Source organism: Lycorma delicatula, chromosome 7, assembly GCF_047948215.1.
Source record: "Lycorma delicatula isolate Av1 chromosome 7, ASM4794821v1, whole genome shotgun sequence".
Lineage (NCBI taxonomy): Eukaryota > Metazoa > Arthropoda > Insecta > Hemiptera > Fulgoridae > Lycorma > Lycorma delicatula.
In genome coordinates, this window is record NC_134461.1 from 53,453,852 (window position 1) to 53,476,227 (window position 22,376).

General features: G+C 31.9%; 1 protein-coding gene across 1 annotated transcript in view; it reads right to left on the reverse strand.

The window, feature by feature from the left end:
- The window catches only part of LOC142328086 (annexin B9-like), a 35,790-nt gene extending 26,673 nt beyond the window's left edge, over positions 1 to 9,117 (reverse strand). Inside the window, exons 1-3 of the mRNA XM_075371574.1 lie at positions 8,863 to 9,117; positions 5,784 to 5,960; positions 2,771 to 2,975 (exon numbers count right to left, since the gene is read on the reverse strand). Coding sequence (XP_075227689.1) covers positions 2,771 to 2,975; positions 5,784 to 5,960; positions 8,863 to 8,892 — 412 coding nt within the window. The 5' untranslated portion in view covers positions 8,893 to 9,117. The remainder of the gene's footprint in view (positions 1 to 2,770; positions 2,976 to 5,783; positions 5,961 to 8,862) is intronic.
- Positions 9,118 to 22,376: the final 13,259 nt, after the last annotated feature.

The window sequence follows — 22,376 nt, forward strand, 5'->3', positions numbered from 1 at the left end:
ATTATATATAATTGGGTTATAGCATTTCAACAGCTGAATTGATTTAGATGTATGATCCCACATTGGAATCCTTATGTTACTGGGAATGTCATAGGCTATACATAATTTAAAAAAAAAAAAAAAAAAAATACTATATACAAAATTGTCACTCGTAAGCTCTTTTATTATTGTGAATTAAATAGTAATGTTTTTTGACAGTTGTGTTTTATTTATTTAAATTATTTCCTTCAATGTAATTTATCATAAATTTTTTGTATTTGTTTTTATGCATAATAATTGGTGTTTTAGTCCCATCTGATTTTAGTAACATTACATCATTACCATGAAGTTTATTTTTTAGTTTGATAACCTCATATTTTGTATTATAATAATAATAATAATAATGATAACCTTATCACTTATCTTGTTTTTTTATATTATGACTAATTATATTTCTAATTTGATCCTTATCCAAATTATCCATTTCAGCAATATTACAATTAGTATCAATTGTACTTCTTGATTATATTACACTAATTATCATCATTTAAATTAAACTTCAAAGCATTTGTAATTATTAATTTTTCTTTCTTATCAAAGAATATATTAGTAAATTTTTTGAATTGTTATTTGATTCTGGTTTTTATTTTTGATAATTATAAAATACATAACAATAAACCCAAAAAAGAAGTCTATGATACAAAACGAATAGCAATAATTAATGGTTTTGATGATGAAATTATAGAAGAAATTTATAAACATCAGAATAAAAAAATACTAGGATAATTATATACTGAAATACAACAAAAAAAATAGCTGATCTCCATGGCAAAGTGGTAGCATCTTGGTCTTTTATTTGGAGGTTCCAGGTTTAAATCACAATCAGGCATGGCATTTTTCATATGCTATAAAATTCCATTTCCATATCCCACGAAGCTTGAAGCTTATGAGGTGATATCATCAAAAAATACTAATAATAGTTTATACCTAAACTACAACTACACAAATAAAATATCAGAAAAATTACTAACATATATGATAAAATAAGTATAAAAAGCATATAAACCCAACAATCATGTTATAAAATATTTAAAAAATAGCAATAATAAACAATAAAGTAGTTGTTTTAAAACTCTTAAAATTTCTTTTATATGATAAAAGAAATTTTAGTTTTATAACTACATATTACAATACATAATTAAATGAAGTTGTAAGAAGTTGCATTAAGGAAAACATTAAATAAAATTGTTTATATATAATTATATATGTTAAAGTATATAATACTATCAACAAGAGCAACTCATCAAAAATGCATAGTATGCAATGAAAAAAAAAAAATATTTCTAACAAAAGGAATGTAATAATTTGATAAAAAAAAACAAAACATGTATATGCACAGATAACAAATGACGTACTTCTAAAATATGTTTTATGATCAAGAAAGCATAATAGAGATTAAATGTTAAATGAGCAAAGTAAGAACAATCATTAAACAAAAGATAAGAAGCAATGTTAATTAAAATTTATAAGCAACTAGATTTTACAAAAAAATTTAATTTTCTACAATATATAACTACAAATCATTCTCAAAATAACTGATTTATAGGTCAGCACACCTGTTAAGTACCTTAGAATCCTGAATTTAATTTGAGGTAAAGCAGAAAATAAAAAATCAGGGAACTTTCTACTAGATCGTGTATCTCTAAAAGTCAATTCACCAACATTACTATTTAATCTTATTAAATTTACTGAATGCTTAAACCAGAACATATTAAATGTTCTTCTGCAAAATTTATTTTTTTCTCTCATGTTTTAGCAGTAACTATATAGTACTGTTAATTAACACAAACAGCCTTGGAGTCAACAAACTAAACACATAATGAAACATATTAAGCAACTTAAATGTGGTGTTTTTTCACCAAACCTCCTCGATTCACTGAAATATATATATATATTAAACATATTATGAAGTATATTATTATTATATATATTTAATATAATTTAACAGTACAAAGGAATAATATGAATCTTAAAAAGATTAATTTCAGTAAATACATATAATTTTAGTTATAATACTGTAGAATAACTTATGATCAACCAGTAAATGATGTTATATGCTTGAAATTTAATTCTAAAATAAGCCTATAAACATAAACAAAAATATACATACAATACCACTCTTCCCTTTTAGCAAAAAAAAAAAATGATACAAATCATTTAACTCATAAATAACTAAATTTCAAACAAGAATAAAATTATTAAATAAATATTTTGTTGTTACAAAAACTCATAAATATACTATATTGCATAAAAATAAGTAAAAAATATTTTATAGATGCTATATAGTACACCAACAATATAGAATTACAACAGAGAAGTAGTAAAGCTTTAATACCGGGTACCAAAACAATGTAAGGGAGGATACAATATGATTCAATTCATGTGACTGTCTCTACAAAACAGGTGAGGACGGCCAGTAACTCAAGTGTACTTCTGCAGCAAATGTGTTATTTTGTACTGATTAAATAATATTTTAACTTTAATTAAAGATTAAAACCAACCACGAACAAAACATCAGCTAACCCAAAGTTTATTTGATACAGTAATCTTCAGCAGTTTTTCCAACTAATGCATAATAAATCTTCCAAAATTCAATCTCCAAGAAGAGTAAAAATGGTACTCAAACTTTTACTGTCAAATTTTGAATGAAAAGTATTCACTTTAAAAAAATTAATAAAAAATCAGAATGATTTTATATTTAACAAATAACATTGGTAAGAAAATTACTTACGTTTCTCATAAAAGCCAGCGATAGTTCTTATACCATAATTACTCAAAGTACAGAGTATTTCAATAATAGCTTCTTCATCAGTACCAACTCCTGAAATAGCATCATGTAACTCTTTAGCATAAAATGCTGGTAGTGGTGTCATCAATGCAATTATAACATCTTCAAATTTTCCACCAAGTTCACTTTTTAGATTAGCAATCAAATCCTGTTAACAAAAATTACAATTTATTTTTTTAATAAATATTATATATTAACTAAAAAAGTACAGGATAAATCAGCAAATATATTAACTACAGAATATCAATTCTGATCATCCTATAACTCTGCTATCAATCATTGTATTTTATTATTTTTTTGGTATTTAAAAACTTTTTATCAATATCATTTTAATATTTGGGAAAAGAATTCTATATTATATTTTGGAAAAATCTCTGTAGTATAACTATGCTTCAAACTCCATGGATTTAAGCTTAAAAGATAAAGACTAGAACTTATAAAACATATAATTGAGGACACAGGAAGTAGTATATATGTTCGGAATAAAATATTAGCAAAGAAAAAAATGGAGAATAGCATTAGTTAATTGGTGGGAAAATGCAGAAATCCATTTTTGTTTCTCTGAACAAAGAGTAACTTCTACAAATATTTTTACTTTCCTTCAGAAAAATACAAAAATAAAATGTCACAATTTCTTTTTAACTTATATAAATTACTTCTCGTACTCTTGGCTAAGGCATCCCAACCACTGCAGGGGAAGACACCCGCCTTGTGATTTTTTCGGTTACCACACCACTCCCTCTGTTAGCCCTGATGGGCTCTAACAGATTACATCTCACAGTAATAAGTCAGGCCTCATTGGGATACCACCAATATAAATGTCTCGGTAGACATTTACATCAGTGAATTATGACTCGGCCTTCACCTTCGCTGTAGGCTTCTTTCACACATATTGACTGTTCTACTTTGTTGCTCTCTGAACTAGCTAACTGAGTTTGCAGAAGCACGAACACCGTGCCTAGTTCTACATTTTATGTAAACTATTAGTGAATAAATGTTGTTTGCAATAACGGAATTTATTCCTAGTACCCTTGGTAAACTCAACTTTATAGTTCAAACCCCTAGTTTAAATACAACTATGGACTCTGATCTGGTCTACTAGGGAGAGGAGGATAGACCTCCTACTCCAACTCAGCTCCATCGCAGAGTCCCGTGTCACATTTATTTTATTACATAACTATCATCGTCGAGATGGTGCTCTACACCTCACAGCTGCATCACCATGTCCTTGACAGTGCAGTCTCCATCCCGCCGACAATACTTACATATTCATTAACTGCCCTACATATCAGAACGGCGCTACACCTCTCAACTGCATGAATAACCATACCCTCGGCAGTGCAGTTGTCATCCCGCCAACAGCAAAATGTTACAAATCACATGGTTATTTCTAACTAACTGTGACTCGATGCCAATCAACCATCCAGGCGGTCCGTAGCCACCCAGGATACTACACTACTTATACCCCCTCAGTTGTTCTGCTCAGTGCGAGGAAATTAAGTGAATGCAGCCTCTATTGTCCATTTTCTGAGAGTCTTCCAGTAGACCCAAAGATCAAGAAAGGAGTTTATTCTTTCAAGCTCCCTAAAAACTCTGGTATGTTCAGCCTCATACTGGGGACAAGCATAAAGGACATGGTTCACAGTATCATCGACCCTACAGTCCGGGCGTAAGCCCAAATCGACCAAACCAAACCTAGCCAAATTATCCCTAAAGGCACTATGTCCAGAAAGAAATTGAGTTATGTACAGATTGGGGAAAACCCACCTTATAGCTCACAAACCCCTAACATCTGGAAATATACCATCCGTGTATTGACCAGTAGAAGATTCATTCCACCTAACTTGCAAAGTCAAAACCTTGGTCTTCAATCTCTCGCATATGTCCAGGAGCAGGAGAGAGTCAGCAAGATTTTTAAATATGGGAAGAATTTGACAACAATCTAATGGTGATGCTAAAAACATACAAGGGCGATTTGGTATGTTCTTAGCCTAACAACAAAAAAAAAAAACTAACTACCACACGATTTTTCAAAAAATTAAGAAGTAAGAAGAATTATTTGTTATAAGAAGAATTATAACAAAGCAGCCTTAAAATTTTTCAGTACAACTAAATATTTCACAATTATTTATTTTAGAAGTTTGTACTAAAATAAAAACAACTAATAACTTTGTAACCTTTAATTTGATACCAATTTCAAATAATTGAAGTTTTTCAATTTACAGAATTAAAAAAGCATTATTATTATTCTTTTATAGAAATTTTTAGTCTTTATATATTCTTTTAATGTTCATTCTAATTTCTTGGTATTACTTTTATTTAAAATTTTAGATAGGCTTACAAAAATAAGGTTATTTTATTATATTTGAAAGCATATTTTTTACACAAATTTACAACTTTTTTGAAAAAAGCTGCTCCCAAAGAAATGCAAGGGGAAAAACCTTAATGTTAATAAAATAAAAAGGAATGCAGTAAAACGATGTAAAGAAATTATTACCATCAGTGCCATACTGATGGTATCTAAGCTCTCTGGAATGGATCTTTCTACTCAACATTTTTTAAATTATCTGAATTTTCACATGAAAATGCTTTGAATAGCGAACTGATATGAGACTAAAGAACAGTAGTTTTTTGGCAAGTTTTTACTTATCCTAAAAACATTAATGATTAAACTGCTGTTTGAATTGTTAATATGTAGATTTAACTTGTCCATTAAAATATACACAACATTATTAGCATCCATATATGTATTTACTTTAGTTGCTCATTACTTTTAATTATAATTTATTTAGCATTAGTATTCTAAACAATCATTAAAATAAAATCACCTATACATTTATTTTAATGGATTACATAAACCTTATATTTTTATTAGTGCTTATGTACTTAGCTAAAAAATAAATTTACTGAAAAAGTAAATAAAAATTAATCAAAATTATAAGTTGAATATTTTTACCTTTCCATAAAGAGTTTTGTATGCTTCAATTATTTCAAGCCTTTGAACAATTCCTCTTCGAGCCAAAATATCAATTATTGCCTTTTCATCACAGCCAAATCCTTTCATGGCTGTTCGTAAAATAGCAGCATCTTCATTTGCACTGAATGGTTCAGCCGGAAAAACAGTTGGTGTACACTGTACCGAAAAAAACAAAAACAAAAGTAAGTAACCTGTACTGCCAACTAGTGCAACATTTAACAGACAATAAATGATGACTTGTACAAAAAGAAAACTTTTCAATCACATTAAAAATCTTTTAAGAGGATTGATTATATTCAACTTTAACTAAGATGAATCGATAATTACTAACTTTTGCAACTGACAGTAGGAATAATTTTATAACATGTTAATGTAAAATATAGGCCTATACAGAAGTACAAAAATAAAAATATAATAGTACATTAATTGTAAAAATCCTATTAATTTACTATTTATCCTAGTATACAGACAGATTATATCATATAATTGACATTTTTGATAATCAAGGATTAACAGAATATCTTAAAAGAAAATGTTTTACTTGAAAATATTTTTTTGTGTAACAATTTAACTATTACGTAACAATAAACATAATTTTTAAGAATGCAACATTATATAAAATAGAATTTGAAAACTCAAATTCTACAAAAAATAAAAATTTTGTAAACAGCACTGAAAATTCATAAAGTGATAAAAAAAATCTAACAACTTTTTTTGATAATAATGTAATGAAAATTTCTATTACATTTTATTTTTTGCCTCCATTGTATTTTTCTTTTCTGATTCAGAGGTTACCAATTTGCTCAATCTTCGATGTCTGCTGATCACTTTAAACATTACAAAGGTAATAAATATCTGGATTGAATAAGACAAAATCAGAAGCAGAAAGAAATTATAAGCTACAAATAAAAGGTGTAAAAATGTTTACTACTTTGTTTCATTATTCTAATCTAATGGTTATACCATTGTTTCTACAGAGGATTTAGTCAAGTATTCATTTATTTATATTTACTTAATGCAGGTCATAAACATAACTTCAAATCTTTTTTACAAAATAAATATAACAAAAAAAAAATCATAAAAAATGTCTATATATGTTATGGAAGATGACGCTATCCGCACAAAACTCCCCATAAACGTGGTATTACTGAATAAGGAATTACCCCCCAGGTTTGCATTAAACAGATTTAATATGAAAAATTAAGTGAAAAAGTATTGAGAATGCAAAAATCGCTGATCCTATTATGTGTCCAATCACAAGAATCCAGTCGCTGTGATACATCCAGAATCAGTACTAATGCTTTGTAGCAGATGGTTTTTTTTTTCAAGTTTTCTAATATTCTATACAGTTTATGTTACTGTAATATTTTAATCATAATACAGCTGTGTTTTTCAGGTTATCTGATGTTACTGAACGTACCAGTGATCATATTAATGTTTTAGTAGCTGCATTTTTCATGTTTGTTATTATTTTTATAAAATTTAAATTGTGAAATTTTCACACAGGTCTGCTTGTAATTTTAAATGAACTTGCTAATATATTTTGTAATTCTCTTCAATCAACAAGTAACAGGGTGGATGTCACAGTTTTGAAAAAAATTGATAAAAAACCTGATTCACTTCGCCACTAGCATTTTTCTGATAATGTTTGCTGATCATCCATTTATGATGGATATATTTTTTCAGATTGTGATAGTTGTTATTACACTGGGACTGCTCTATAATAGGTTCAAATTTTATCTCATTGTGATGTTCCAAGTTTAAATATGATAAATCTGTGGAAATGCAACTTTCATTAACTGCTTCTCTAAGAAGAAAATCTGTACATAGGACCTGATATCAGCAACAAAAATTGGAGCAATAATCCAGACAATATAATAAGTAATTGTAGGCAAAACACTATTATTTTTGTTATAATCTATTTTTATATTTATAATTAATTCATCTTATATTAACATAATCTATAAATGCAATTTTATGTACCAATCAATAAAGAACTTAATAAAGACTTATTTTAATAATATTTTTCATTAGTACCTTTAAATGACACAATTTTCAAAATAATTGACCTTTCATGTAACCAATAGACTTTTTTTGATTGAATGGTGAACTTAAAAAATAATATTAAAAAATGAACAAATTAAATCACTTTGGTGGTGCCTTGCATCTATCTGCATTGCCTCTGAATGCTCATTCTTAAAGAATCCAGTGTAGGTGCCTACAATCATTATTTTGTATTACATTGTCTAAATTTGAGAATATTTTAAATCAATCTTTACTACAGAAATTTATAACACAGATTAACATAATTTACTGCAGCTGCTTATATGTATGTATTAACACAATAAACTAATGCAAAATTAGAAATACATCCACTTCATCCAGCTACAACTGGTTTTTCAATAAACTACATATGCAGTCTAAAGGCTTAATCTTTTTAATATTGTTAAAATGATTTACTTTTCTCTTCTTTATTTCATTATTTACAAATCTGTTTACTGTCAAAATTATCAATTTACAGGTAGACAACAGGTGGAAAACTTAACCTTGTTTGTAGATGTTTTAATTAGTTGAAATAATACATTCAACATACTTAATAAATGAAATGTTAGCTTTTATGATTACATTACGGAAAAAATGGGTTAATCAATACAAAACTGCTTCGGTCAAATAATTAATAAATGAAGTTAAATAAAACTACTTTTTTTTTGTCAACAATGTATCGCTGAACTTGCAATTTTAAGTATTACAACACTGAACAGCGAATAAACGATACAATTTATCACATACGTTGGAACACAACAAACAAAGGATGTACTGTTTTCAACGTGGAAATTCATCACAAATATAAAAAATTAAATGTACTAAAATACCAAAATTGATAAAAAGGTCAAGCCGTAAAAAGCCAACGCCCATTTCTGAAAATGAAAAACCTTTCATAAAAAAAAAACAATACTCCCAATTTCTTGATCATGATCATATGACACAAAAATCATATAAATAATAAATAAAATTGTGGAATAACTACATTCGCTGATTAATTCAATACCCAACTTACCTTAAACGGATAGTATTGCTGGGCAGTCATAGCTATTCAGTGTCAAAAGCCGGGGTTGTATTAAACGAATAAAATATTTAAAAAATATTTAATAAAAAGGCTTCTTAAAAACTGACAGTATTAATAAAGTTTCTAGAAACTGTTAAAATACAAAACGATACAGAAACAAAAACTGGAACAATGACTGAAGAGTACTGCACACAAAATCGTTAGAAACTTTCACCCAACCCACGATGTGAAACAGTACAGGTAGCATTGATGACGTCATAAGTTATAAACAGATGATTGACAATATGAGCGATGATGTCATTTCTTAGAAAAAAATCATGCGGACATAATCGTTTTTGTTATCATTAATCAGTAGAAATTGCTCACGTAATGAAGTGAATCAGATAAACGAATATTTATGTTGAGTAATGTATTAAAAACTGAGAAAAAAAATACATTCACAAAAATTATATCTGTTTAAATGTTAAAAAAAAAAAAATTGATAAATTACTATTTTTATCTAATGTTTCTTATTTTTGTATTATCTCACTTTCCTAGTTCACCATATAATATAAATAAAATTAAATAAGAAGTAAAAATCAAAGGACCTCTCTTACATAAACGTGTACTAATACTGCAAGTGAACTAAGACAGCAATGTTTTCTCAAATACATAAGGTTCCCTTCTCAATTACAACGCCAATATTTTTTAAATATTGCATAAAAAGTATAAATGCTGTTGGTTGGGCATTAGCCCATAGAAATTGAAAAGAATAAATAATAATTTACTATTATACAATGATAAACATACATTGTTTAACATAATTAAATTAACAAATAAAAAAAATCTTTTATTCTGGTGGGTATATAATAAAGTAGACTTTTCCATGGATAAAAAAGGAAATTTCTCAGCATTTCCCTAGACTGATCATGGTTAAACCTTGCTCAGAGTAGCCCATTACAAAATACACTCTTAGTTTTTTACTTAGCTTTTTACTTAACCTTTTAAACTATTTTAATGGTATTTAAAACTGGTAGAAAACGTTTTTATAAATTACTTGATAGGTTTTTAACAATGACAATGGAAGCTATTTAGTGTTGAGTAACATGAAATCAGTTTTGTCTGATTTGATAGAGGTCGATTTTGCTATTTTTTAAGAAAGAATAAGTGGCTATTCTTTCTAACAAAGATTGCACATTCATTACACATAATAGATTCAAATCTTTAATTTTCTAAATATCAGTCTACATGATTTATACTGAAGGCAACCAAACAATGATCTGATAGCCTATTTTTCTGTGATATTTTCTGACTCTCACTCTGATTTTTAGGGAGCTCCAGAAGATATATTGCAGATGAAAATATTTATATGTATGATGAATTTTTAATAATGATGACAAGCTTTGTTTTATTAAGGAATTTCAAAGCAAACATTTGATTTTATCACAACAGAATCAATTTGATCATCCCAAGAGAAACTTGCAGAAATTTTTCATTATGAGCAGCAGAAATATGCCACACCATGAATGGGATTTCTTCCTTAACAATGTTACTTGTACCTGAGGAACGCAGTGCGTATTCATATTTAGATTTATGTGGTTACAATCCACTCAGTGAATAATTTCTGAACTGCTAGGGTTTTCAAGTACTTTTAATTAAACAATTATCTTTGGTTACATACATAGTTGTGTCATCTGCATAATAATAAAGAATGGTTCAAGATTTTAAGCTAGATCATTAATAAACAATAAGAAAAGCAAGGGAATAAGGACACTTCTGTGTTCACTCCATGTTCTACTCTGTTGGCAGACAGCTAATTTCCCAAAATAATGCTGAAAATTTGTCATTATATTATGTTATTAAAAAAATGTTGAAGTCTACTTTTCATAAACTTTTTTAAAATACTCTTGAAAATATAAAAAATTACAGGATTGGCTCATGATTTTGTAAATGAATTGCAGAACTATTTCTTAAGGAGAAGAATAGGAATGATGGTCATATGGCAGTTGGAAAATACTCTTGAATTTTTCTGTTGAAAAATTCATCAATCAAATTTATAAGAAGTGAAATATAGAAATTACAATTTCTTTTAAAATATTGGCAGGAATTTCATCAGTATCATTGAATGTGTCTTCTTCCTATTTAAAATACAACTTTTAGTGTGTATGAACAGGAAATAAAAATATTGATTCATCAACAAACTTCGTAGTGAATTACTTTGTATAAAATGAATCATTACTACTGTCATCTTAAACATTGGAAAAGAATCAATTAAATTGATGTTGCTTAGGATAGTGTAAATACTTTATTTACATCATAAGATTTACACTGAATAAATCATATCAGGAATGATATGTATACTATTACAAGATTAAAAAAAAAAATTACTCTAGATTTTGCATGAAGGATCAAGGAAAACCATTCATAAATCTTGATCAGAGCAGCATTTCAAAGAACAAATCTAAATAATAAAAGAGATTATATTCAAGTTCATTCATTGCATCATGATTGTCAAACTGATGGCCTGCGACGAAATTATTTTGGCCAGTGATGCCCAGAAATAAATGTAAACTATACATTATAGGGGAAATAGCAAGTAGCCATCGCATTGGTATTTGTTCTGTAGTCATCGTTTGTCGGCCTCTGGCATCGTACATCAAAATTGCATTGCATTACCGTTGCATTACCGGTTGCTTTTTCAGCAAGAACAGTGTTCTATGTTCTCGTCGTCGGGATTGAACAACGATCGGTGGCGGTTAGTCAACCTACGTTACTGCAAAGTGTTATTCAAAACAGGGGCGTAGTGTGTTGCAATAGTGTCACCGTCGGCTAAATAAGGACGTCTCCTTTGTGTGTCGGTGTCCCTATTTCGTAGTTCGTGAGGCCAAGGAAATTTCAGGTCCTCTGGCAGGTTCGGGAAGCGATTTCGCTCTGACCTAGCCGGTGGTCATATATTAGGAGCGTATTAGCTTTTGACTGTTCGAGCGGGGTTGTGTAAGAACAGACAGCTTTGCTCGGACTACATTTGCGGACGCTCACCTGGTTTTGTGTCAGTTGGTAGGTACTTATAAGTTGTAAACGTAGTGCCTGGCGTTACACCTGGTGTAGTTTATCTTTTAGCGGCAATCCGGAGGGGATAGCCTAGACGACTTGGTGGGTTTCGACAAGGACTTGATGGCCGTTGACCCCTTCTTGGTCAGCTCGGTCTCGTTGGGTGTCTTCTGGATGCCTCAGTTTTCTGATGAGCAATTCACCGTCGTGCGAGTCACGAGGGGTACGCTCGATGTTGTACTGGTGTCGGGATACTTCCAGGTTGGTTGGAGTATCGATGACTTGTTGGCGAAGTTGGGGCAGATTCTGGATGGTCTTCCGGGCATCAGAGTGCTGGTTGCTCTGGACGCTAACGCCAAGTCTTCCGCCTGGGGTTCACCACTCACTGACCCCAGAAGCGCTGGTATCGCACAGTTCGTTGAAGCCAGGAACCTCTACTTGCTTAAAGAGGCAGAACAACCGCCGACTTTTCTTCCGAACTGGGGGAAAGTTACATCGACGTCACCTTGGTGACGGGCGATTTGCTTAGGCACTCCATGCGTTTCCAAGCGATGTCTTCTGTTTACTAATATATTGGGAAACGATTCTTCCAGCAATACCTGCGAGGAAGAAGAGCAGCACATGCCGTTTCCAAGCAGTCAACCAGACATACGGCTCCGTCTTCTGCCGCAGTAACCTGCGTACTGCACTGAGATCCAGTGTCTCCGCAAATTCTTTCGGGTCCTACCCTTCGTACTCCAGCCACGAGGATCCTGCCTCCCAGTCCCCGGAAAATCTCCATCTATAACACTCATGAGGATGGCTGGTGATCACTCGCTAGGTAGTCTTCACTCACCCGTCAGTCCCGAATCCGCGCTGCCAAAGCTGGCGTAGCAAAAGTAAGATCAATAATGGATCCAGTAATTCCCCTCCTGAACGTTAGAGCGCCTCCAAAGTTGAGGCATTCTAGATCCAGTAATGCGACGGCCTCAGTCAGCAATCTGCCTCTCACGTCGGTCCTGGTGACCCCCAGGTAACCGAACAGGCATTAAAATCCGCAGCTAATAATGCCGGCCGGTGAGCTTCGAGGTCTCTAATAAGCGACTCCAAGATTTCCCTGTATCGTTCCATATACATGTTAGGCGAAAAATAACAACTGTAATAATAAATACCTCCAATCCTAACCCTGACAAAACCACGCTCTTTCAGAACGTCCCCGACAGGTAGGCAATGACAGGTAGAGAAATGACCGTACCCCGATCCTCAGAGATTTTGTTTGCTTGGCATTCCTCCCGCCTCCAGCCCATTCGGTCGCCCTAAAGCATAAGACCGAATTTCTGTCTCCTACAGCTAACCTAATTGGATGAGCGAACTAAGCATGGTGCCACACTCCACTTGCTTCGTGTACCACCGCTCACTTATCATATATTCTAAAATGGGTAGGCGCATCCCGTCAACTACTAAAATATATGACATTCAATAAATTAAATTTATCACGTCAAGACATCAATTCGCTGCCATGCCTAGATCGTTAAATGCCAGCAAGTACCTGTCTACCAATATTAAAGGGCTTGGAGCTTTAATTGGGTGATGGGCAGCCATAACTCTCAGGTAGCTTCCCACAGCAGGAGGTAGGAGTCTTTCCCTTAAATAAACTACTGATGCCGGTTGAAAAAAGGAACGGCATCAAAGAACAACCACACGGTCCGACAATGCGGCTCACGCCACATTGACTCCCCGCTTATGAGTGGCCAATTTTCCCCTTGACCACTAACTTCCAGGGTGGCGTGAGTTCTGGCCACCCCAAGATCTGGGCAGTGGAACATCAGGTGTTCGTTCGACTGGACCTCCCCGCAGACGCACAGCTCATCAGCTGCCAGGTGGAACCGAAACAAATATTGGTTTAAATTTACATGCTTGGAGAGCACTCGGGCTCCCGTTGCCTTTAAAAACGAAGGAGAAATACCATCTCCCCAGATCCTATATAAATCTATACAAGGATCTTCCCTTAGTCGTAGCGTGCCATTCATGCTGCCATGATTCCATCGTGAGGCTGTAAAACCTCATCCGCAGGCGGGAGATGGGCAACTGTTCGAAATTTAGAATCGGTGCATTGAGATCACCGTTCCGCTCTGGTACAGGCCCGGCTCGAAACCGCATCACAAATAGTTCGGCCTTCCTGCCTCTTCGCAATTTCCACATGGCCGCCCGAACTTTCACCACTATATCGATTGGGAGATCCTTTCCCAATACGGTGGTAGCGTCGTAGGAGGTTGTTTTAAAAACACCAGTGCATACAATTAAGACTCTGCGCTGGGTACTTCTTAAATTTTGAATGAGTGCTCGATTTTTTCCAACCTATGCGCCCAAACGGATGCCGCGTAAGAGGTCATACTTTCGAAGACACCTCGGTACACCATGTACAAATGACGGCCCGACAGTCCGTAATCCTGTCGAGCAACCTTTCGATCCTCAGAGATAACCCACTCCAGCCGCGAGCGAGGAACGTAGGGCTCAGAGATGAGCGCAATATTAATGTCCATCTCCGAGACATACCTTGTCAGCAGGTCAAGCGCCAGTGTCACATGGTTCATATTAAACTGAACAATTTTCATTTCCATCAACAGGTTGAGGTACGCCCGGTCCTCCTGTTATTCTCACTATTGGCCCTCTTGGGGCATGTGGCACTGCCAGTCCAGTGCCCCTATGCATTGCACGTAAAACAATTCGGTGTTTTACTACATTCTACAGCGTGATGTCTGTCGCCCCCGAAATTGTAACAAACAGCCTTCCTGTCTTCGCCCCTGCAGTTCCTTGCCAGATGTCCTGTTTCTAAACATCGGTAGCGTCGCAGAGGGAGATTAACAACATCTACTCTACAGCTCACAAACCCGATCTTCACCCTTCCCTTTTGTACAATCGGTGCTAGGAGGCGACATATCGCCACTCCTTTTTCTCCAAGACCCGATCTAATTGTCACTCTCGTGTCAGCCGATAACTTCTGACCGGAGGCCGTAGACAGCCCCTGTAAGATCTCACCCGGCTGTATGCCGTTCTCCAAGTCCCGTACCCGGGCCTTCCTGGTCTTCGTGAGAAGACTACCACCTTTTATAGTTGACGAAAGTATCTGCTTAAGGGCACCATAGGTTTCCCTTTTCTCTTTAATTTTAATCTTCATATTGCCGGCTGCCTTCCTTATAGATTTTTTTTTGTCTTCAGTCATTTGACTGGTTTGATGCAGCTCTCCAAGATTCCCTATCCAGTGTTAGTCTTTTCATTTCGGCATACCCCCTACATCTTACATCCTTAACAATTTGTTTTACATATTCCAAACGTGGCCTGCCTACACAATTTTTTCCTTCTACCTGTCCTTCCAATATTAAAGCAACTATTCCAGGATGCCTTAGTATGTAGCCCATAAGTCTGTCTCTTCTTTTAGCTATATTTTTCCAAATGCTTCTTTCTTTATCTATTTGCCGTAACACCTCTTCATTTGTCACTTTATCCACCCATCTGATTTTTTCTAGGGGGAAGGCCTTCTGGCTGATCAGCCTCCAATGTCATACTGGTAGTAGCCTGACCGGACTCAGGCTCCATCGTACTTTCGGACTCTTTCTCTGGAGATTCCTCCAAGTAGTAGGCCAGACACACCTGACCTATTGACGCACTCTGATTATATTTAAATTATACACAGAAAGGATTCAATAAACTACAAACTTAAATTAGACAGTAGCTTAAAGAGTCAAGCTACAGCAACCTATTTTATCAAACCCGGTATGATAAGAAATCAAATTAAAATTAATTAATAACTAAAGTTTGTTATCAGCCATCAGTATAATAGCCACTATCAGTACACAATATATTAATAAAAAAGTACCAATGTAATCACTTACATACAGACAATTAAAGACCCAATTGCCTATAGCAATAAGGTTGATATCTAACAATTTAAATAAAAAATTCAGTCCAATGTCCAAAACTAAAAAAAAATGTAATAGCACAAAAAATGTTTAATAACAAATAACAAATACCTGAACTCAAGTTTATAAATCCTGAAAAAGGTATATATACAATAATAAGAAGAAATTGGGGTGAGGGCGTTAAATTGTTTTTTATTATTAGCAGTAACAGGAATGCAGTTGATCGGTTTGAAAAAGGGAGTTAGGTAGCAGTGGACAGAATTGACTGAGCCCACTGAATATATGTGATAAGAACACATTGAAAAACTATGGAATCATTTATTATTTCTTTACAGAAGATGGTGAAAATGATAGTGGATGATTACGATGATGATTCTAATGACAGTAACCTTGGAAATTCTAAAATTTCTTGCAAAGTGGGTGACGCACTTTAATTAAAATAGTCTTATTTTGTTCTAACATTTAAAAATAATTAGTTTTCTTCTTTGGAAGACTTAGAGGATGGTGATTATGAGGTAGGAGGAGAAGAAATAAACAATTATATATACTGATGTCCAAATAATAATGGCTACAATAAATGATGGGTAGAATAAGCAAGGTAGGAGAAAGAATAGCATGATAATAAACACTGACAAATCCAAAGTAATGAGAATATTGAGGGAATGCAGTGCAACAAAGATTTCTATTGAGGAGAAACAATCGGATCAGGCTGTTAGTTTTAAATGCCTTGTAAGCAAAATAAAATTTGATGGAAATTGCACTGAGGAAATTAAAAGTATAATTGCGAATGATAAAATGACTTTCAGCAAGGTTAGAAATCTGTTTATAACAAAAAGTATACCTATTGATCTGAGAAAGAGATTTGTAAGATGTATGGTATTATATGGTGCAGAAACATGGACAAAAAAGAAGAGTAACCCAATATCTGGAAAGTTCTGAAATGAGACTGTGGAGGAAAATGATAGATATCAACTGGCAAGAGAGAGTAATTAATAATCATGTCTTGACAAATATAAATGCGAGTATGATGAAGGCAATACAAAGAAAGCTAATGGGTAGGCCACATCCTAACACATGATTGTATTCAAAAGTACTAATTGAAGGAAAATTGCGAGAAGAAGGATAGGAATGTTGAATGATTTTAATGGAAGACAAGGATACTATAATTTAAAAGAATATGCTCAGAACAGACCATCATGAAGAATACTGTTTCTTGATATCTGTCAATAAACAGTTTCACTAAAGAAGAAAAAAAGATAAAGTGATGAAATAATAAAGACCAAGGGTGAGTGTCATCTTATAATATATTTTTTGTTAACAAAAATTATTTTTCAGGTTAACAATTTTCTTTCAGATACATCTAGAATGAATGTAATATAAAAAAACTATTTTAGTACAAAAATTACCATTCAAATGTTACTGTGAAAGATTCAATAAATTACTTCTGAAAGCAATAAAAAAGATAGTGAGAAAATAATAAAAACCAAGGGTCAGTGTCATCTTACATTTTTTGTTTAACAAAATTTCTTTGTTTCGGTATATTAATAAGAGAAGGGTAATAGCTTAATTAATTTGCTTGTTAAGTATACTATATTTTGTTTTGACAGTATTTAGTAAGTACTTTATTTTTTTTTCTCTATGAATTGTATTTCTTTTAATGTGTTTGTTGTTTTTTATTTATAGTATTTTTGTGAGATTTATTTCAGACATTAATAAAAAGAATTATGATAAGAGTGATAAAAATATATAACATAAAATTGATAGCAAAATTAACAGAGAAAGAAATTTAAGTTGAATTAATAAATTTACTATTAAGATGTGATTTAAAAATTATGATTATCATTCAAAATGAAATTGTTTAAATTTATAATAAAATATTTAATGTGATGTCTATTAAAGCAACATACTACTGCAACTTTTAAACAATGAATTGAAAAAATATGTTATATAAAATGTAATTTTACAGAGTTTACTTATATCCATATATATATATATATATATATATATATATATATATATATATATATATACATACTTTTTTGTCATATCTTTGTTTTCAAACTAATTTGTTATTTCCAAGGGTATTATTTTTAATTTCTTACTTATATAATTTGGTTTAATATGTATTAGCTTACTTTTATGGGAAGTTTTTTACAGCTCAAGTTTTTATTGGCATATGTACAACTTTTAAGTAATCTGTGACCCAGAGCTATTCCAGAGCCCTGAGATGACTGTAGAGTGCCTTTATTATAACATCTTCAATCTTCAATCTCCATCCATACAAGAGAGGATTACAGAACATTTGCATTACCATGATGAGAGGAATTGTCTTCTATTCCCAGAATGGTCCTATGATGAGAGGACATTTTGAATCACATCAAATTTGAATGGGATCCCAAAAAATAAAGTAACTGTATAGGTTTTCTTGTTTTTAATTTTTCACATATAATTAACTAAATTATTTGTGTGTGTGTGTGTGTGTGTGTGTGTGTGTGTGTGTGTGTGTGTGTGTGTGTGTGTGTGTGTGTGTGTGTGTGTGTGTGTATGAGGCATTCTGAACTTATTATTGTAAATTTATTTTCAAATCAAATTTTCTGTTAAAACACTCATGTAAAGCAGAAATTTTGTTTCAGACTGATTTAGGTACTGTAGTACTGTACTTCTGTATGGATAATGCTTTTGAAGTAGTAATTAATAAGTTTATAAACCTAGAAACTGAGTAAGTAGGTTACCAACTTCAAAAGGGCGTTACTCTTCAGGCAGTTATAAATATATAGATATTAATATATAAATATATAGGTAGATATAAATATATCTAGGTTTCCCCCGCAAGTTTTTTAAGTCATAATATATTCAGGTTACAAATATCAGTTTCTTTGAAAAAATGGAAAATAATGAAATATAGTCTGCTGTCATAATTTACATATTGAAGAAAAATAAGAACGAATTAGAAATTCCATATTCTACTTCACGGACCTAGCACCCTGCCTATTTGAGCTCTTGACTCCTTCTACTTCCTTTTGCCAGGGGGAATCATGTGCTGCCTACCTTTAAGGTAGGAATCATATCCCGCCTTTAACTTATTTTAAACTCTCCAACTTAATTAATCCCTGTTCCCAACATCCAAACTTCTTAGAACTTGTAAGGGTCAGCTTGGCAGTGGACAGTTTTAGTCAATTCCTTTCAGTAAAATGAGCATCAGAATAAGGACTGGTAAGGTACAAACACCCAGAATGAACTGGAACATTGCCATGAAAAGAATGAGAATAGATGATAAACTACAAATTATTAATGTTGGCTATTTTCTAGATCATCTGTGAGCTTCAAATAACATTTGACACCATAAAATATAAAATTACTTTTCTGAAAAGTTATAGGAAAGGATTGACGTGAAGAGAAGAAATATTAACAGAATTAATGAAAGAAAAATAGAAAGAAATCCATAAGAAGGTCAATATACCCTTCATTGTAATAAAAATAGAAAAAGGAAGTGAGGAATAGAATAGGATTTGTACTAAATAAGTATATGGCTCTAATAGAAGTAACCCTCAGTTAACGAAAGAATAAATAAAAGGAAATTGAGGATTGTTTATTCTAAACAGATTTGTTACAAGAAAAGAACAGATGCACTATTTAGATTAGATTAGAAGTAGACAAAGAGAATCGTTATTAACTGGAAATCTAAATACTAAAGAAAAAAAAGGGGAGTTCCTTCTAGTAGTTGGATAGGAAAAATGGAAGGAGAGGAGCTCTTGGAACAATGGAAGGAGAGGAACTGCTGTTTAAGGTACCAGTTTATTATAAAAAATTTACAGTATTAAAAATAGGACAACTACAGTAATATGAGATTAGTTGGATGATGGGGAAGGTGGTGGAGAAGTAAACGGCAAAAAAATAATGAACCACCACTGTAGCTTTCAAATGAAAGTAAAGAGTGCAATAAAGGAGGGAAGAGTAAAGACAATTATACTACTGAATAAAGAACAATATTTTACTTAGAAATTGGAAGAGATAATAAACAATAACACTGATGGACACAATTTTTGTAGCTTAACATGTGATACATGAAACCAATTGATATTCTAATCTTGAAAATTAAGAATTTTTCCATCTTACATTTTTGAAAATCGTTATTGTGTGAAGCATGATTATACATGTATGTTTTGACCATCCCTGAATCCATTTTTACTAGTTTCAGTATGATGTTTTTATGTATCATACATCTCATAACTCAAAAATGATTAGCCATAGGATGTTGAAATTTTAGATTTAGGACTATTGTAACATCTAGTTTTGCACCTCCCCTTTTGAGTGCAATCAACTAAACCAAAAGTGTCCAAAAAGCCCAAAATCCAAACAAATTTGGATTTTGGACTTTTTCTTAACTGCAATAATAAGCCCTCATTGAGAACTTTCCAACTATGTATCGTAAGTGGTACTTATTTACATTGGTTCCAGAGTTATAGCCAAATGAAATTTTAATTAATGAAATATTTGAATCTTTGGGGAAGGCACATCGGTTCGAAAAAGATTTCATCTCCTTTTTTTTAATTTAAATATATTGATTTATTAATAATTATTAACCTCTGATTGTAAAAAAAAATTTACGATAAATAATAATTCAATAAATAACAATAAAAAAAGAAAAAAAATATGAAAAATATCAAAAGTTATTAATGAACATGCGCAAGAACAAATAACAGAACTCCAAAGACAAGCAGCTAAGGCTGGCTTACAGATCTCCTTTGAGAAAACACAATACATTACAAACATCAAGAACGCACAACAACATCTTAAAATAAACAGAAGCAAAATAGCCAGAACTGACAGTTTTAAATACCTAGGAGAATGGATAACACAAAACAATAGTGAAAAAATAGCTCTAGAAAACAGATTACTCAAAATAGAAAAAGCATACAATATCAGGAAGAATATCTACAACAAGAAATCCCTTTCCTGGAACACCAAACTAAGACACTACCAAACGATGGTTAGACCAGAAATACTATATGCGGCAGAAACGCTGAAACTACATAAAGTACAGGACGTAGAGAGAATAGAGAAAATAGAGAGAAGAATCTTACAGAAAATATTAGGCCCAAAAAGCACCACAGGACTAGATTATAAACAAAGATCAAACCAAGAGCTATATTCCAAAATAGAAAAAATAACAGATGTAATCAGGAAAAGAAGACTGCAATTCTATGGACACATATACAGAATGGAGAACACCAGACTTACAAAACAGATCTTCATCCTACTAAACACTCACAAGAACAAGATAACCTGGCTTAAAGAAATAGACAATGACCTAGTAAACAATTCAATAGACTCAGACATTTTAAAAGACAGAGCAACATTCAGACAGGAATTAGAGTTTCAGGAGAGGAAAAAACTCACTTGTAGAAGAGGGAGAAAATGGACTCAAGAAGACAAAGAACACCACTCTAGAAAAATGAAAGAAGCATGGGCTAAAAAGTTGATTAAGCGTACCCTCTAAATGGGCTATTCGAAAAGAAAAAAGAAAAAGTTATTAATGAAATAAAATTTTATCTAAGTTTCATTTTAAAAAAATGTTTATATGTAATTTTATAGGCGTACAAGGAAGTCGTATGTTGTCCGCATCAGATTTTTTATTTTATCATTACTTTATATTTATGCGCTCAGTAGATTTTTTTAACCCTATTAATCAGTTGTTAACCATGAAGCAATAACTTAAGTCATAACATAAACATCACATGTCATGACATACATGAAACTTTCTTAGTTAAACCGAAGAAATAATTTCACTGCCTCTACATATCAAACTGGGATTAATAAAAATATTTTGTGAAAGCTATGAACAGCGAAGGATTCATCTGCATAAGACAGAAATTGCTAAAAGTAAGTGAAGCAAAAATTAAAGAAGGATTTTTGTTTGCCCACAAATAAAAGAACTCTCAGGATGAAATATCTGTAACTCTGTGTTAAGCAATTTATAACTCGCTCTTGGACTGCATTTAAAGATACTTGCAAAAATGTTCTCAATAAATCACAAAACCAACCAGGAAATTGTAGATAAACTTTTAAATTTGTACATAGCAGTGGGATATTTTTTCTTCATATGGAAGCTCATATTTTAGGTATATCAAATTTTTTTTCCATACGCGCCTGTTTTTATGGCCTGTCTACAAACGAACAAAAATTTAATAAAAATTAACAAAATAAAACTGATTTATAGAAACTCTCACCAAAAATTAAATAATAATCTATTGTAAACAATTTAAACATGTTTTAAGTCAGGAAAAATTGAAAAAAGAGAATAGGCTTTAATATTTGTTTGTGTAATATTATTATAATTATTATTTAAAATAAATAGACCTTCATATTCTCTGTATTTAAGCTAATTTTCGTTGATAAATAAAGTTAAGTTTTGTCTTCTCGATAAATATACGGGTCTTTTCTGTTTCTCCCCGCAATGATTTTTTTTAAAAGAAATATTTAAACTCATTAAGAAAATGATAATTGTTATTTTTTAGTAACTTACCTACATATTGACATTAAAAATTAGATGTAATAATTTTTTAACAAAGCGAT